The following is a 19273-nucleotide window of genomic DNA, read 5'->3' as shown; positions in this document are numbered from 1 at the left end:
TCAGGTTTCTATTAATTTCTTAGCTGTTTTACTTAGTCCCTCTCCCCTATATAATAAGGCATGATTTCCCCATTTATGTAGCCAAAATAAAATTTTGGGAAAAAAATAAATTTAATCTTCAGCAAATTGACTGTGGTCCTTTGGTTTGAGACAACTGTGCCATCTCTCCATTTACATTCACTTCTAATCTAGTTTTGACAAGTTAATGTATTTAGGAGAATCTAGGTGGGTCAAGTGACCCAGGGCCAGTAACAATTTTACTGACTAAAAAATTTTCTGGATTGGGTTAAGCATATTAACCACAAACCGGAGAGCAGGTGTAGAATTAAAACTATGTGTTCATGCACATATGTGAAAGGCCAGACAATATTCAGCATTAATTTTATTCATCAGAATTATGACCAACCTTGGCTAGTTAGGTGATTGCCAGAGATAAAGAACAAAAGTGATGCATGCACCATTTTGTTTTATCTGGCACCAACTTCACAGTGCACTGGAAGCAATTGGGTTTGGGACTGGTGCTCCACATTTGTGTGGTGAGTCGGTGTCTGTGGTTGCTGTTGATGCAGATCCAACTGTATATTTGATTTTCTCTTTTTCATTGATAGGATTGGTGCAAGGCATCATGAGTTACGGCAGAAACAACTGAGAGGCTTGAGTGATTATTCTGCTGGTCCTGGAGGACCTGATGTTGACGATGATGAGGTGGATCCCAATTATGCCAGAGTAAACCATTTTCGAGAGGCTTATCCACCAGCAAGCATTTACAGGCCATCATCACCAGTGGTAGCAGAAACCTTTGTATATCCACGTGATTCTCCTTCAGCACCAGTGGAGAGGGAGCACTTGGAAGGACTGTATGCAAAAATAAACAAGCAGCACTACCCACAGACTCCTGGTGACAGGTAATATTACCACCTGGCATTATGAACGATGATAGCTTGCTGAGGAGGGAGCCTGAGGCTAGACAGGATATGGGGGTTGTTCAGATGCCCCAAACATTTCCCTTTGTTTACTGCTAGAAAGCTATGACTTGCTGAAGCAGTACCCCCAAAGCATCTAAGCAAGGCAGCGGTCAAACAGAAATCATTAAAAAAAGTCTATATTTCACAAACAGAATGAATGAACTGACTCCAGTCCAATTCCTGCACTGCTGAGAGAGTGGTTTTTTTCTCTTTCAATCGGGAAAAGTTCTTAGCCTGCAGCAAAAATAATTTCTGTTTTCAGGTCCCTTTCCATCCTGCTGATCATCAAGTGCCTATTAGTAACAGGTTTTGTATGATAGTATGATACATTGCATATGTTTATGGTTTAGTTTTCCCCAGCTGTGTGATATTACACACTTTCAATTAGGTTGGGGAGAGGACTGGGAATCATAGCATTTTTATGCAGACTGCAAAGTGTGGCTTCAGAAGACTGATTGCCTTTCACAGCCTTTCCAATAACCAAGTGGGAAGGAAAGAGCAATTTTTAATCCTTACTGTCAAGCTTCCAGGTTGATAGCATTAAAGAAAGATGTTCACTTTTTTTCCCCTGACTTGAAAAGCAAGCAGAAATTCCTTTGAGTTGGTGATGTACCATTATGGTGCTTTTAAAACTGGTTGCTTCTAGAATTTGAGGCTAAAAGAGCATAAGGCTTCATTACTATCGTGGTGTTAATGTATTGATGTTGGGTTTTTTAAACCAGCATATGAGTATGTAGGCAAGGTGTACAAGTCTATGTGAAAAGAAGAGCTGACAGTGAGACGTGGGGGACTTGAGGAATTGTTCATTTTACAATCTTTACTGTCTCCCCACAGCTTCAGTCTGTGCTATCTGATAGTATACTTGTTAATTTTTGAGAAATACATGAGCACAGATATAGGAGTGTTTTCAGCCTGTGTCATCACAGTACTTTAAAAATGTCTACTGAGTCATTGGTATAAATAGTAATAAACCACTTCTGACAGAAATCCAAGTTTGTAGTGGGGAATGGGCCAAGTGCCTCTTTTTTACCTAAATACAGAGATTGTTCCAAACATAGTGACACTGCTAATTTTTTTTTCTTATTGTTAACTCTTCCCCTTCTGTGTGAAAGTTGAGAGGGTGAAATAAGAGGTAGCAATCACAGCTTTTTGCCATCTAGCAGGCTTTGCCTCCACTAGGAGAGTCTTGAGGTACTTGTCACTGAAGTCACACAAATGAACCTGCTCTGGAGGGAGAGCCAGAGGTTCCAGATGATCTCCAGAGGTTCCTTCCAATCCTTATCATTCTCAGATCAGAAACTAAGTTCATATTGACTCAGTAAACCAAAATCTGGGAATTCCCAGCAGGAGGGAGTCTAGATTCAGGTTCATGTATTTTTCAAATAAAAATATATGCAGACATAACTCAGTTGGAATAAGATGTTGTCATGATGGTTACTTCATAATTTCAGCTCTAACAGGTCTTCTTAGTTTAACATTTTTCAAACATTATCAGTTTGGAAATTTGGTCTATGCATTGTGTTTCCATGCAGCAAAAAGAAATGCTCAAATCTTTCTTTCCGCCTAACCTCTTCTATTTGATAGCTTCTGTTGTGGTTCTAACTACACTGAATGAACTCTTGACGTGCTATATGGATAAGACTGAAATTCCAAGCAGATTTGGATTCAGTGTTGGGATCCTGGATTTTAAGTGTGGATTTTGCCTTAGGCTGTTGCCTAAGGCAAAACAGCCTAAGGCAAAACAGCCTGCCCCCAGCATCAGGACTTGTTCCCTAAAAAAAAAAAAAGGAGGGTAATTGTTATTGGTGATTCCCTCCTGAGGGGAACAGAGGGCCCCATATGTCGGCCAGATCCTTCCCGCAGGGAAGTCTGCTGCCTCCCTAGAGCCTAGGTCAGGGATGTTACCAGAAGGCTGCCTAGTCTGGTACAGCCCTCTGATTATGATCGCTTGATAGTTATGCAGGTGGGGAGTGATGATGTTGCAACCAGAGATCCAAAGGCAATCAAAAAGGACTTCAGGGTTCTGGGAGAAATGGTTTAGGGGTCAGGGGTACAGGTAATTTTTTCATCAATTCCCTTAGTTGCAGGAAGGAATACCAAAAGGAACAGGTCAGCAGCTGTAATTAACAAGTGGCTCAGAGGCTGGTGCTACCAAAAGAATTTTGGGTTTTTCAGTCTTGGGGAACTTTCTATGGCACCAGGTCAGCTAGCAACAGATGGAGTACATCTGTCCCAGAGGAGGAGAAAGATCTTACCACATGAGAATAACTTATCCCCCAAAGGGAAAAAGGTTCTAGGAAGGGAGTTGGCAGGTCTCATTGACAAGGCTTTAAACTAGATTCGAAGGGGGAAGGGGCTGAAACCAGTCCTCCCAGACAGGAGTCTGGGGGTGGTAAGCTGGAGTCAGGAGTGAAACCAGCAGCCCAGCTGAAGTGCATGTACCCTAATGCACACAGCATGGGTAACAAACAAGAGAAGCTGGAAGCCTTGTTACAGCAGGAAAGTTATGGTGTAGTTGCCATCACAGAAATGTGGTGGGACAACTCACATGACTGGAGCGCTGTAATTGATGACTACAGGCTCTTAAGAAGAGACAGACAAAGGAGAAGGGGTGGAGGGGTGGCCCTGTACATCAGGGAGGCACTGGATGCCATGGAACTAGAGATCAAGGATGATCAGGTTGAGTGCCTGTGGGTGAAAATTACAGGGAAGGCCAACAAGGCAGATATCCTGGTTGGAGTCTGTTACAGACCACCCAACCAGGATGAGGAAGTTGATGAATTATTCTATAGGCAGGTAGAGGTTGTCTCAGTATTGGCAGACCTTGTTCTTATGGCAACTTTAACCTGCCTGATATCTGCTGAGAACTTAACACAGCAGAGAAGATGCAGTCTGGAAGGTTCTCAGAGTGTATGGAGGACAGCTTCTTATCCCAGCTGCTGTGTGAGCCTACCAGGGGTAAGGCCTTACTTGACCTCCTTTTTACCAATAGACAAGTGCTGGTGGGAGATATGGAGGCTGTCTGGGGTCCAGCAATCATGAAATAATGGAGATTTCAATTTGCAGTCAAGCTAAGAGGGGCAGCAACAAAACCTCCACTCTGGACTTCAGATTACTCAAGGAACTAACTCAGAAGGTACCTTGGGAAACAGCCCTTAAAAACAAAGGGGTCCAGGAGAGCTGGGCCTACTTCAAGAAAGAATTCTTGAAGGCTCAGGAACAGGCTGTGCCAATGTGCTGGAAGATGAGCTGCCAGGGTAGAAGGCCAGCCTGGATGGGCAGTGAACTTCTGAGCAACTTAAGGGGAAAAAAGAGGGTGTATCATCTTTGGAAGGAAGGTGAGGTAACTCATGGAATATTTAAGGATGTTGCTAGGTCATGCAGGAAAAAAAATTAGAGAGGCAAAAGCCCATTTAGAGCTTAGACTGGCCTCTGCTGTGAAGGACAACAAAAAATCCTTCTATAAATATATTAACAGCAAAAGGACAACCTCCACTCCTTGGTGGACACAGAGGGGAACATAGTAACAAAAGATGAGGAAAAGGCAGAGGTACTTAACACCTTCTTTGACTCAAATTTTAAGAGCAGGATAGGTTGTCTTCCATACAACTGGCCTGAGCTGGCAGATGGCTGCACTGGATTAAGAACTGGCTGGAGGGCCAAGCCCAGAGAGTGGTGATGAATGGTGCCACATCCAGCTGGCAGCCAGTCACTAGTGGTGTGCCCCAGGGATCAGTGCTGGGCCCCATGCTCTTTAATATCTTTATCCATGATCTAGATGTGGGCATTGAGTCCATCTACAGTAAGTTTGCAGATGACACCAAGCTGGGGGCAGGTATTTATCTGTTAGAGGGTAGAAGAGCTCTGCAGAAGAACCTTGACAGGCTGGACAGATGGGTAGAGTCCAATGGCATGAGATTCAACACATCTAAGTGCCAGGTTCTACACACTGGCCACAACAACCCCATGCAGTGCTACAGGCTGGGGTCAGAATGGCTGGAGAGCAGCCAGACAGAGAGGGCCCTGGGGGTACTGGTTGATAGTAGACTGAACATGAGCCTGTAGTGTGCCCAGGTGGCCAAGAAAGCCAATGGCATCCTTGCCTGTATCAGGAACAGTGTGGCCAGCAGGAGCAGGGAGGTCATTCTGCCCCTGTACTCAGCACTGGTTAGGCCACACCTTGAGTCCTGTGTCCTGTTCTGGGCCCCTCAGTTTAAGGATGTTGTCTTGCTGGAATGTGTCCAGAGAAGAGCAACAAAGCTGGTGAGGGGTTTGGAACACAAGCCCTATGAGGAGAGGCTGAGGGAGCTGGGGTTGGTTAGCCTGGAGAAGAGGAGGCTCAGGGGAGACCTTATTGCTGTCTACAACTACCTGAAGGGAGGTTGCAGCCTGGTGGGGGTTGGTCTCTTCTCCCTGGCAACCAGCTCCAGAACAAGAGGACACAGTCTCAAGCTGTACCAGGGGAGGTTTAGGCTGGTTGTTAGGAAGAAGTTCTTCCTAGAAAGAGTGATTGCCCATTGGAATGGGCTGCCCAGGGAGGTGGTGGAGGCACCATCACTGGAGTTGTTTAGGAAGAGACTGGATGGGGTGCCTGGTGCCATGGTTTAGTTGATTAGATAGTGTTGGATGATAGATTGGACTCGATGATCTCAAAGGTCTCTTCCAACCTGGTTAATTCTGTTCTGTTCTATGCTATTCTATTCTATCTATAATTGCGTGATAGCATGATATCTCAATTTAAAACTAAAACAAAAACATCTAACAGGAAAGAAAAGTTACCTCATATCTGGTCCTGGCATCAGAAGTCACACTGAGAGGCTGTTACATACTTAAAGACAAACAGTCCAGAACAACCCTGCTTTGTTGAATTTAACCAGGTTAGGAAAAATGAGTAAATAAGGGATTCTTATTAGACTGCTTTTGTTGTGTGGTTTTTTGTTACATCTTTCTCTCAGACAAAAAGATTATTGTTATGTGCCAAACATGACTAATTTTATTTGAATTTGTGCAATAGGTCATGAGGTTTCAGCCATCAGTTGTTGAGTATAGTGGCAACTTCAGGCAAGGAAATTTTTCTGTGCTGGTGGGGGAGCATAGAAGGAAGAAAGAGATGTGGGAAGAAAAATCCCTGGATAACATCTTAATTACAAAACCAATTCTGCTTTCAAGGGTCAAGTATGAAAACTACCTTGTCTGCCTCAAAATGAAGGGAAAGAGCTATTATGGGTGCTTATTAGCCAAACCAAAGTTATTTTATGTTTTCAGGACTGAACTTCTATCAAAACATTTGTCACATAATAGCTCATGCTTTGGTCTTGCTAGTGCATGCATGCTCTCAAAGTTTTGCTGTTCATTTTACTTTAGATGGATGGCTTTTTCTCCCACCTCTGACTCTCAGCTTGTAATACAGTGTATGGAGACTTGATCAGTGACTAAAGTATCACAATATCACAGAACATTGGGGGTTGGAAGGGACCTCCAGACATCATCAGGTCCAACCCCCCCCCCCACCAAAGCGGTATCATCTAGGGCAGTTTGCACAGAAATGGGGTTTGAAGTAGAAGGAGATGCTGAACAGAGAGAATAGATGATTTCATTTTGGTCTGGGACTTCCAGTTACATGTCATTATGACAGAGAATTAAAACTCCTCATTTGAAGAAGTTTATTTTTATTTTATTTAAAATAAACTTCTTATAAGTTTATGCTATTTTTGCAGAAGAATTTATTAACATAATTACACCTTTAAAAATTCAGAGGTAATTTGTAAAGCAAGAAGCTTAGTGCTCAGAGAAATCCTGTTCACTATTGGCATACCCTTGCTCACCTTCCCTTTTCTCGTCACCAGAATCCATCAAGTGTTCTTGGTTCACTCTTCTTAGTGGATCTCCCTCAGTATGCACAGAAGTGATAGACTGTACATGTATGAAGTATGTTGCTTTAAAGACTATGAAGTTTGTTTGCTGCTCCCCAGGGCACACACAGACCTGTTTCACATTGCTGTTTCTGTACTAACATCCCCTTTACCTACACTTGCATCTGGCATCCCAGGGGTTTCTTTGCTTTGGGGTTTTGGGGGAGTTGCTTTGTGTCTTATTTGCAACTATTGTGTAACGTTCTTCTGCACTGCTTCACAATTGTTGATTTTCATTCCAACAATGATTATATTCAGTGAAATAGATGTAAATTTTTGTGTATATTCTGCTGAAAGCGTTGGAATTCTTAAGTAAGAGAGGTGCTATATAAATGTAAATTGTCCTTATTAATGAATATAGCAAAAGCATTAGTGTGATCAGTGTATTCTGTGAACGTTAAGTTAAAGAGAGTGAAAAAAAATTAGCTGGCAAAATCACACATTTCTTTGTAAATCAAGCATTTTTCTGTTTATTTCTAATTAGCCACAATTTTCTGTAATGCAAATGGCATCTCAAAAGATGGTGTAGCCTGCACAGCCACCTTGTGCAGCTGGGGAACTTGAAGTCTTTGCCTGAGACTTTCTGTGTTTCCCCAGCCTGCAGCAGAGGCTGGGTAGTCTGTGGCCCATATGTTCCTGAAACGAGTGGTAAGTCACATCTCTCTGAGTTTAGTCATCAAGGCTGTACCATGACAGTACTAAGTTGCACCATGGCAGAGCCTAGGTGTCAGACTAAAGCCAAAAGAGCATACGCACAACACTGTTATCACTTAAATGTCAAGCATGTCACATAGTGCAACCCTTTCTCACATTTCAAATAAGCAATTTCCTTCCTTGAACATGGTGCTGTCAAGTATATCCAAACACTCCCGAGTACATCTCCAGAAAGGTCCTAGACACTTTGCTCAACTTATTTCCTCAGCCCAGAACTACGAAACATTTAAAGTCTGATGCCTAACTCATTGCCAAATGTAATCTTCATTTATCTCTGTGTCTTATCTTGGTGAATTTCAAATGCTGGTCTGACAAAAATGAATACAGTTTTCCTTTGTCTAGTGAGAACAGATTCAGGCCTGTATCTTGTTGCAGATTTCTAAAAATACTAATAAAATCCCCAACACTGTTTTATTACATAGGAGTAGAGTCCAAAGCCTTAGTCCGATTCAGGTTTTCAGTTTTAGAGATGCTATGTTGAGTCCTACAGTGCAAGATCTTCTACTCTATGATGTTAATTAATAAATTGAGAAATGAACCTTCCTTATTTCAGGGTAAAAGTCTCCTTATGGAAACTTGCACTCTTCCGTAGTATATAATCTAGTAACATACAAAGCTGAAAACAGGGAAATGAAAACCATCCTTCTGTGCAGCCCTGCCTCTGCCCCTCATGTCCCACCGTCAGATCTTGACAGAGTCATGACAGACAGGGGTAGGGCATAGCACAATCTGCCTCTCCATAGAAAAGATTAAAGGGAAAAAATTGCAGTGTGTGTTCTGAGAAATCAAATGGCAAATGTAGGCCATATGTAAAGTAAAGAGCATACTGAGTTTTGAAATATAGCAAAGGGAGCATTATTTACTAAAAAGCAGGCTAAAGGCTTGCCTTTTGGGCATGTGTATGTTGTTCCTGCCCTGCTCAGTCCCAGTCCATAGGAGTCCAGAAGTGCACAGAAAAGCCTTTGTTCAAAAAGGGCAATTTAGGCTTGTCCAGGCATGTTACTTAGTCCTACGTGTCTTATAAGCCAGAAACTGAACTTTTCTTGTTCTCAGTCCAAGCTTCTGTGGGCATCACTCATTGCATGTCCATTCACAGCACTTTCTATCAGTGGCTAGCAAAAACTGTAGGAGTAGATGGCCCTTTACTGAGGAACAATAATTCTTAAAGATGGGTATCGTGGAGGCAAGGTAGAAATTGAATAAGGCTGTGTAATATCTATGTACCCTTTGCCATGGTATCTTGTGTTACAGTGGAAGGAGAATTATGGTCACGCATTGGAATATTTCAATTTATGAAGTGTGACAAGTACAAGCGATGCATGTACTCTCTTACCATATAGCCTCTTCTGCTTGCAGTCCTCAAATTATCTATGTTGTTGTTCTGCCCTAGACTACTCTACATCCCCTGAGACTCTCCTCTGATTTTTCTGGAATTTATTTCTGAGACATATTACAGGGCCTTCTGAACCTTTGGCTGCAATCCAGTCACTGTTCCCCATAATGTTGAAACCAAAAGCTTAGTATTTGGCAACTTCCTGTCATTCCTGGCTGATAGATTTCTGACTGGCATTGGCAAGTACAGCAGAAGTTTGGTGGCTCCTGGAGGTTCTCAGTATTGCTGTCCTGCCTGTGGAAGCAGGGCAGTTCAGAAACCCCCCCTTGGCCACCAATTCCACAGGAGCGTATGTTGTGCCATTGGAGTTGTGGTTTTTGCTGCTGGTACTATTTGCAATTTTCTTTCTCAGAATGGACAAATAGTGCTGCATACACACTGTGCTAGCTAGGGAAAATGTTGAGTAACTGGACCTCTTGGAGCATGATTAAATGAGCCTTTTTAATGGTTTTAACCCCCATATATATTTGTTTGTTTGTTTGTTTTAAATATATATATATATTAAAAAAAAAAAAATCTAATGGTAGCATTCAAGAAAAACTTACAGAGTTTAAAGTGCTAGTTCCCAGGAATCCCTCATTGAGATCCTTCCAACTTTGGAACCCTGGTCCTATTTTTTGTTTGCCATGGAAACCCCAGATCTTGTGAAACTTGGGCAATCTGAGCATTTTATAGTGTGTCTAAACAGAAGAAAGTTGTCAAACTTTAACCAGAGCAGTGGGGCTGCTGCCCTGTAATGTGTGCATGCTTGTTAAGGCCATGCATTCTTCAGGAGAAATAAATTCTGTCAGGAATAGTCACAAATCTGCCTGCATGCATCCTGCCTGCTAAGGTTTGCATTTGGATCACCTCACTTATTGACAGATGTGTAAAATTTTACATACTGCACTCCCACAACTCCCTTGTGACTGTCCCGCTGCAGATACTAGTGAGCCTGAGTTTTGGCAGCTGTGTTAAGCATTCAGCTTAGTTTTGGTTTTCTTTTTTTTTTCCCTCTCTTTTCTTATGTGATATATTACTGCATGGAATTATTTTACATTAATTCTGCCTCTTTATTGGTAATGTCCCATTCTTTCAGTCGTTTGGATGCAAATGCAAAAGATCCCTGGAGAAAGTGCAGGTCTGTTTCTGGAAGATGAGACCATACCAAAAATATAGAGTGAAATACAGATGGTGTTGTCAGCCTTTTAAATGTACAAATAAAGACAAAATGAGATCGTCTGTGCAGCTGGAATGAAATCATATGGCCTTGCATGTGTTCCTGCCATAGTGTATTTCCTAGTGTGAGCAGGAGATACTAAATTTTTGTTCATGCAGGATGTTGTTTGACCAGAACTTCATACTTGCTCCTTTAATCAACAACAGAACAATGTGTGTATATGTATTAATTTTTCTCTACACAATATTTTTTTTAACAAAACATCATTTAATTTTAAATGCTAATATGTGTGTGGTTAATTAAGAAGCCAGAATTGATTTTAAGGCTGGTAAGTTCCAAGAAAGAAAGAGGAAGATCATTACGCTTCTGCTTGTATTTAGCTATTTTTGAACCATTTGATAATGTGCAAAATTAAGATTTTTCTAAGTGGCATTTTACATGAATGGTTAATAGCTGAAGATTAAGTCAGAGTTGTTCAAAAAGAGAAGCTGTTAAAAATCTTGTTTATAAGCTGGTCACTTCCACACTTGAAGTGCAAACCCTAATAGCATGTGGTATTTCCATTTAGCAGGCAAACAGTAGAACCTCTTTGAACAAGGAAGACTGCCTTACTGGATACACAGTGTAGATGGGTGCATCCACATCATGCTCTGTGTTTTCTTCTTCCTAATTAATAGTTCCTGCTAGCAGTACAGATAGAAATGCATTTCCTCTGAGAACTTGGTAATCTTAAATAAAATTGCTAAATCTCATTTTAATTATAATGTAAGGGATGTGGTTGAATCTTATGTGGCTCTGTTTTCCCACTGCCCTCCAGGAACCTGATCTACTTTATATGCTCTTGGGTTTTCAAGATGTCCAGCTTTCCATTGCTGTATGGTGTCTTTCATCTGAAGGAGTGTCTTTGACCATGAGCCTTGAAAAGTTGCCCTACCTAACAAATAAACAAACAACCAGGAAAAAAAAGGTCACTATGCTGCTCACAGTTGTGTGGTTTGTACTTCCAAGAAGTCCTTTGATGAGAAACTGCTTGGTTTTGTTTTGTTTTCCCTTTCTCTCAGTCCAGTTCCTGATCTGTCACAGTTAGCTGTCTGCTGCTTTTCCCCCAGTTTCTTGACACAGTCATTTTGCCTTATGATCTCCTAGCTTCTGGATATGCAAGTAGTTCCAGAGAAAGCCCATGTGATCTAGCCCTGTGCAAGTTTTGCTGTGTACACTGCTGACTTCAGGGAGCTCACACTCTGTCCAGAAGTATGATTTTCAAAAAATCCCCTCCTAAGTTACTTCCTAGCTGCTGCTAGTTAACTGGAAGAAAGGGATTCTTTCTTTTGTTGTAGAAATAATATTGGTCTAGTAAATCTGATCAGTACATGAGGATATGACATTTTATTGTGCTGGGTTTTTAAGTCTGGACATACTATGAATCTCCTTCATGAAGGTGGAAGAGGTAGGACAGGGAGCACAGACCAGCTCATATGTATGGTCATCCATATCTTCAGACTCCGTGTGACTTTTCACTTTGTTAAGATAAATTAGTGGCTTCTGGTCTAATTATTTTTAAAAACTAGTCAAAGTGTAGAGGGAGACAAAGAATTGTTTCCCAGAAAACTTAAAATAATGGGCAAAGGGTTAAGTTTGGAAGAGGGGTAAAAAGGGTTATCATGGAACTGCTTCAAAATTCTGAGTAGCTCCAGTTAAGAGAACAGTGATATCTGTCTAGTAGAATGGAGAATTAAATCCTAGATATGATGGGGAAGATGGTCATAAACTGACTGGAGCCGTGAAAAATATTTTCAATGTCTTCACTCCTGCTTGAGGTTATCCAAGGTCAGTGGGACCTGTGCTAACAGGTTCCTCTGGGCTACAGGTTAAAACAATGCCCAGCCCTCATCCTCATTAAGCAGTGAGGAGCATAATTGAATTCTGAGAGTCTTCAAGTAGCATCCTCAAAATAAATTCTGGATTGGCTTTCTCTGGGAAAACTCTTACACCAGTTGAAATGACTGCAGCACAGAGAACCATGGCGCACGTTTCAGACCTACCAGCATTGCCAAGTTATGCTGCCTTCAGGATCATGGTAGTATTTTCTGGTGTGACTGCTCATGTCCAAGGAAAGTGTGTTGTACTCATACAACTTAAATGCATAGTGGAAACCTTACAATTGTAGTCTCTACACATCCATAAGGTGTAGGGAGTTGCCATACACTGATGTTTCTGCAGTACAGTTTACCTGCAGTTTACACTGGCAGATCTCTTAAGATTTTTCTGCTAATCATAATTCTTCTGTTACTGTGAGGAACTTAGTTCTTAACATGAGATCTAACAGTAAAAGATCTGACAGTGCCACAGATCTGACCTCAGAATGAGTCCATAGAAACCTTCTTATGGAGGGTTCAAGCATCTCATATCAGGATAAAGCAAATGCTTCTAAGAAGAGTCCAAGATTTTGCTCCTTGCTTGTGTGAAGATGCTAGTGGTGAAAGGTTACCCAAGCATTTAGTAAGCAGCATTGCTGACAGCAAGTACAGACAGAAGCATGAGCCAGGTGCTTCAATTAACAAATTAAATGTTGTTTGAAATGCTGAAAATCACTCAATATTGTGCTAGGAAAAAAAATAAATGGGAAGACTGACAAGATGTGAAGGAAATAGCTTAATAGGCAACAGGACACTGAATAAAAAGAGAATAATTGTGATTGTCTGACAGCTGTGCAGATTATACAGTCAATGACAAACTCTAAAATATGCTGTTTTTCAATGCATGATCACAAGTCCACTGGCACAAACAGTAATCCAGGGGTCATAGAAAGCTAAGAATTAGTTTATTGTTTCATCATTTCAGGTCTTCTGAGATGTTATGGACTGTATGGAGTTCATATGTACTCTGGCTAAGGAGCAATTGCTCTGACAGGCCATGCAGCAGCTGAGCATTTGTTGACACTGATCAAGGTATTGTTACTATCCTTGGGATGGTCTAAGAGAATTGTGACTGTTTTGTGAAGAGCAACATTAGACTATCACAGAAATTTAAATAACTAGCTTGTTTTAAACCACATCGTGGCCTGTATCTGGAATAATGTGAGGTCTCTCATTAGGACGGAGGAATGTGACAAAATCATGTTTCTTGAGGTAATCATGCTGGTTACCTTTTTTTATCTCTTACTTGGCCTTGATCTCTGGAGGCAGTGGGACGTGATTCCATGGAACATTTTATACTCTTCATTTGCTTGCAAAACAGGTAACTGCCTTCAATTTTTCCATTCCACCAAGCTGAAAAGGCAAAAAAACCCCAACACAACACAACTCATGATAAAAAAAAAGGCAAGAGAGAGTGAGATACCTGTAGGAAATGGTAAACATTAAATAAGCATAACATATGTTAGAGCTATAAATGTCCTCTAAATTTATTTTTACCCTTTGTGTTTCTCTGCAGTTTCCTACTTGTGTACCAGTAGGTCAGTGTGACAGTTTTGCAGTGTCACAGCCCTTTGCTGAATCCGCACTCTGTGGGTTGTTAGCCCCTTCCCTCCAGTGACTTGGAAGCAGTAAGGAGAAATGAGAAAGAGACGACTAATGCTTTAACATTTCGAACAAGTTCTTATCATTCAGTCTTTGACAGATGTTTATGGCTTAATTTCTTCATTCAGTTAAAAACTTACATAAATTTTTTCATCGTAGTAGTATCTTAGGGGCATTTCTTCTCAAACCAGTATTAGCAAGAACATGTTCTTCAGCTGTGGAGTTTATCTGCTATAAGCACTTCTGCCCTTAGGCCTTGGTGCCTACTTAGTCCTGGATACGGCTCTTACTTTGTAAATGGGAATAAGTCACAAATGGTGATTATGATATTTACATAAAAAGCATAGAAAACAATTATTTTGAGAATTACCTTTAAGTTTAAGCATAGAACATGTTTCTAATCCAATTGCATGTGGCATGGCAATTGAAAAGTAAGCTACAACAAACCTTCCAAGGGATGAAAACACATTCAAAATATGATCTTTCTTGCAGTGAGGACAGGGCAACTATTTTCTGTGCCTGCGTCATCATAATGCACAATAATTGTCTGAAAGGGCTGCTTTAATTGAGCTCTTGTGTGCTTTAAGCTTTCTGCTAAGCAGGGGACATGGTTTGCTTCTGCTCTGCTCTTGGGTTATGACAGAGGAAGCCTTCTGTGGCTAGAGACCCTGTGTTACATATCAGCAAATGCTTCCATAACGTGACAAAGGGGTGAGAAGTTGTGGAGGAGGGTTGGGGAACAGCACCAGAGCAATAAGCCTGTTCCTAATCGTTATTGATTATTAGTATATGAATTACAAGCAGACAGTCTGCAGCACTTCACCTGAATAAAGTGGTGTTTTCTTCCTTAACATCGTCTGCTGTTCATGTGCCTTATTTGAAAGAAAGCAGGAGGCAATTATTTTGTGCCTCTGTATACAATGGCAATATTTAAGCAGCAGCTGCTTCAGAGAGGGAGAGTAAAGGGATCTGAGGGGGAAGGGATTTATCTTTTCCTCCTTTTCTCTGTAAATACCACTGTCTGCATCAGTGGTGGTGCTTTGACCTCTTTGCTGCAGAGCTTGAAAAGTCTCTTGCATTTAGCAACATGTTCTGGTTCCAAAACTGAATAGGCAGAAGCCTAATTCTTTCTTTGAGTGCTGTTACAAATAGATGGTCAGTCTAAATATGATAAGTGCTTGAGAATTCCTCCCAAAATTTAGACTCATTATTCTGGTGGATTTTTACATGTCTTCGTGGCTTCTGCAGTGATTAACACTATTCCTGCATACCTTTACTGCCTTTAATCTGCACTCTGCCCACTATCTCATTGCTGTTAGCTATGGCAAATATACCAGATGTCTGAGCAGCTTCATTGTTCTGTTGTTTTTCTTTTCAAGATCCTATTGCATAGATAGATGTTAATTTCTCTTTTGTGTTAAAACCTGTCTCTGAGGAATAAGATTATCAGCATTCAGTCTTTGGCCATTAGAGATACTGAAGTCTCATATTTTCTGAATGCTTTGTCTCTATTAATGTTTCTACTAGTGCAGTGCATTTATAGTGGAGGTCTCTTGTTCTATTATGCCCATGGAACCTTAAATTTAACATGCATTCTAAAAGTTTTTCTGTATTCCCAAGATTGAGAAATTACATATATCAACTCCTGCTCTTCCAAGTGGGTGGAAATTGAAAGCTATGCCAAGAAAAATACTGCTTCTCAGAAAAGATTCAAAATATGTATTGTTTGAAGTGTGGCATAAACAAAAGAAATTATGTAAGGTTCATGGGCTGTTGTTTGGGATGAGATCACTCACTTTGTGGGTCTGTAGCTTCTCTACTAACAATACTTAGTACTTGCATGTATGAACTATTGGTTTCCCCATCGACTTTTTGAAAAGATAGTTAGGAAGCCCCAGGCACTGAATCAGCACGGTTCCTTTCATGAGAGCCACTGTTGTGCTCGAGTAACAGCCATGGCTCCAGACCTTTAAGAAAACACATGTCTTTAAAATGGGTCAGGAAACAACTGATTGATTTACAGGTAACAAATGTGAATGTATATGTACTAGGAAAAAAGGTAATAGTTGACATCTGAATCAAGGTAAACACTTACATGAATTTGATAATGGATGCTTCATTTCTGTAGATGTAGATAGTAACATGTGATAGTCACTGTATAGGATAAAATTGCAGCATTTACCACAGCACATAAAATAATACAAGAACAGATGAAATCATTAATGCTTTCATATTGTATTCTGTCTTATTTCTGGTAACTTAGCATGCCTGGCATTTAATGGAGCATATCTTTGAAAGAACGAGAAGAATGAGCAGGTATGATGTTCTGGAAAATATGAAAATCTGCAGCCTTGCATCAGAGGCCAAAGCAGTATCTTGTTTCTGACAATTTTTATAGTACAAGTTGTGTCATTGGTATAGTCACATAAGCTAGAAATTGCAAATTTATGTTGCACAATCTGAAAAGCAAATAATAGCATGTAGCTTTGTATCTGCTGCTCAGAAGGAAAACTGTTCGGTGAGTCCTTCTTCCATCAAAGTGGTAAGATTTCTGTTGATTGAGGTGGGAAATTGGAAATGATTCCCCTGTCTATTTCTCCTTGAAAGAATGACAGAGTGATGTTTTCTTTTCTGTTTTATACTTACTAGTTTCACAGCCAGATTACTGTAACTTGAGCTTTTTTGCCATACTAGTGGATGAATGGTTTTGTTAAATACTTTTATTACCTTTTGGCTTGTTCTTTGCATCATGCTATTGACAAAATTAGTTTTTAATTTTTTTTACCCTGAAATTTAAAGCATAGAATATAGAGGAAATCCATACACACACACACACAAGAAAGTCTGAAACATTAATTGGACTAGACTACAGCATTTAAAGTAACCTATTCTATCGTCCATTTACCTCCCACGTGAAATGAAAACTCTATTTTGATCTGAACTGTCACAGATAATTTCTGCACATAAAACACATCCAGAGACAGCTTTCAAATGGAGTTGTCACTTCTTATATAGCAGGCTGGAGACTCTCTATTGTTGTCAAACCCTCTTTGCAAAAGCATCACTAACACGCTGATTTGCACAGTTGTATGTAAGAAGAGGAATGGTTGCACAGCCTCCATGAAACAAAAAATTGTATGTGGGTGCTGGAATCCTCTGCAGCTCAACTTACCTGCTGCTTAGGACAAAAAATATTTTTTTAATATGATATTTTGAAACATTTTCATACTGCACAGTTGTGTGGGGAAGGATCGGTTTTAGTGTAATGAGGTTTTAGTGTGAGTAGCGATGGTGATTAACATTTAAAAGATAGTAACCAACATTCTGTTGTTTTCCCTGACCTCTATGGGACCAGAAGTTTGGCATTAATCTCTTCACAAATTTCAGGAATTCTTAAGCAAGTGCACTAGGAATATCTCTGAACTGTGAGTACAGAACTGCTGCCTCAGAGTGTATTCTAGCCAAGACACTAAGGCAAGGCTGTAGGGCACTTGTTTCCAGACTGCTATTCTGATGGTGGCCAATGTGGCCATCTGGTGAGGCTGGCTGGAAGACTCAGCTATAGCATTGGAGAAGAAGGCAGCTGAAACATTGAGAACTACCATTCTTCAGACTTTATAACATTTAATTTGCCCTCAATCATGATATATTGTCATGAAATAAATTTGCCTCCTGGCCTCAGTTGTATTCTCATCAATTTATGCTATTGGAATATGCAGGTATGTAGTAGTAACATGCAGGTTTTATTTCCTCTCAAGGTCAGAAAATAGACCAGGATTATGGGATGAAGAATTTGTTTAGTATGATGAGTTGTCCTTTATTGCTGTCTCCACGACTACTCTATGCAGGATTAAACAGCAAAACACAAGCTGGCAGAGTGCTCTTCTGACCTAATTCTGCACCGCACCACAGATAGCAGACTGTCTGCTGATCTATCTGATAAGCATGACTTTGTCAAATCCAGATGCATGATTGGATGTGAAACACAGATGAAGCCTGAGAGCTAGGGTCTTGCATTTTCTCCAGCTGCCCAAGTCCTGTAGATATCTTCTCTGCTGCATCTGGGGTTGGGTGGCAGGACCAGAGGAAGGAAGGGAAGATACCTGTTGCAATGTGGAATCTACAGAAAACCAAAACTAACAGCTAGAGCCTGAAAGAGTACTGCTGAAAGCCATTTGCCTATTTTAAGGGCCATATGAAGCAAGAGACACAAACTGAAAATCACATTCTGACTTCTAAGCGGTATAGCAGAAGATTTAAAGGTTCTTTGATCAGTGTGTCCTAGGGAGGAACATGATGGGGAGAGGATTTCCACATTCTCCTTTTTGCCTGTAAAAGTAGTATATCTGCGAATCAATTTTAATGGCTATGCCACGGGGAGCAGTGAGTAAGGGTGAGGGGGGAAATGGGTAATTTTGTATATTGATGGAGAACACACTTGAATGGAGAAAAATGACAGAAGGAAAAATCTTATGGGCGCTGTGCTTGGGTCAGTGATTATGTACATCCCTGGAGTTTTAAACATTGGCCGCATGCAGCAAGTGGAAACAATCTCTCCTCTCTCCAGGTGTGACAGGTGTACAGTGCTTGGCTGGATACAGCATATCCATCTCTCTCCTGCTTCAGGAATGGAAGCTGTGATCCATGTTTGTTCTCAGTTGGCAATCTTGTAAAGCTGAGCATTAGAGAAGTGGATGGATATTTATCCTACGCTGAAAATAGTGATTTTGGGGACTGCATTCTCACAGGTATTCTTTACACATTTTTTTTTGCAGTTACCTGTTACCAAAGCAGCTTCATCCTATTTGTCCTGCAGCTCTATCAAGTTCTTAGTACTTTTAAATCAAAAACGTGGTATACTGTCTGTCTGTAGTGACTTTAAACAGCAGTGAGGTTCATAAACTTTGAGACAGTCTTTGCAGCCTGCTTAGGCATGTTGCATTTGCCTCCTTCCTAAAATACCAAGCATCGCTGTCAGGCATCCTGCAGACCAGTATTGTTTCCATTTTAGCTTGTGCTCCCCCACCTGCTTTCACTGTTTCTGTCACTCTGCTTGTGTGTGAGAACAGGTCCATCTCTTTAATACACATCTGTGCAGAGCCTATTGCAAGGATTTGCAGTGGTATTTTGACTGTAGGTGTTACTGCAGTGCTCTTGGAAGATTTGAGGGCCATCTTAAAACTTTTTGCAAGTACAGAAGATACCTGTGAGAATCTGGAGTGAGGCCACTCCAGCCTATGTTGTTTAGCCTGGTCCTTGCTACAGAATTTAGAAAAATCTGTATCCTCGTGTGTCTGCCTGACCTTTCAGAGGCAGGACATGCCTGTTCATCCCCTGCACCCTGTCTAGCAAATGGACAAGGTCAGGTGCCTAGGTTGATATTAATATGTCCTTCTGAGAGCACAGTGCCATCCAAAAAGAACTTCAAAGTTTGCTTTTCTACAGATCTGCCTTCAAAACACAAAGCAAACTTCCCACAGCAATGGTAATTACTGACTCTTGAGAAGATCCCTAAGTAATGGTCACACCCACATTTCAAAGGCAGTATATGGGGTTATTATTTGAGCAAATACAATGCATGTCACTGAAAATCCATTGATGATGATGAATTC

At 40.8% G+C, this 19273-nt stretch overlaps 1 protein-coding gene across 1 annotated transcript in view; it reads left to right on the top strand.

Annotated features, from left to right (window-relative positions):
• PARD3B (par-3 family cell polarity regulator beta) overlaps positions 1–19273 on the top strand; it is a 439781-nt gene that overhangs the window by 354141 nt on the left and 66367 nt on the right. The window contains exon 20 of the mRNA XM_054173397.1: positions 609–905. Coding sequence (XP_054029372.1) covers positions 609–905 — 297 coding nt within the window. The remainder of the gene's footprint in view (positions 1–608; positions 906–19273) is intronic.

This window comes from Dryobates pubescens, chromosome 2, assembly GCF_014839835.1.
Source record: "Dryobates pubescens isolate bDryPub1 chromosome 2, bDryPub1.pri, whole genome shotgun sequence".
Lineage (NCBI taxonomy): Eukaryota > Metazoa > Chordata > Aves > Piciformes > Picidae > Dryobates > Dryobates pubescens.
Note: the sequence above shows the minus strand (reverse complement) of the source record. Positions and strands in the feature narration are given on the sequence as shown.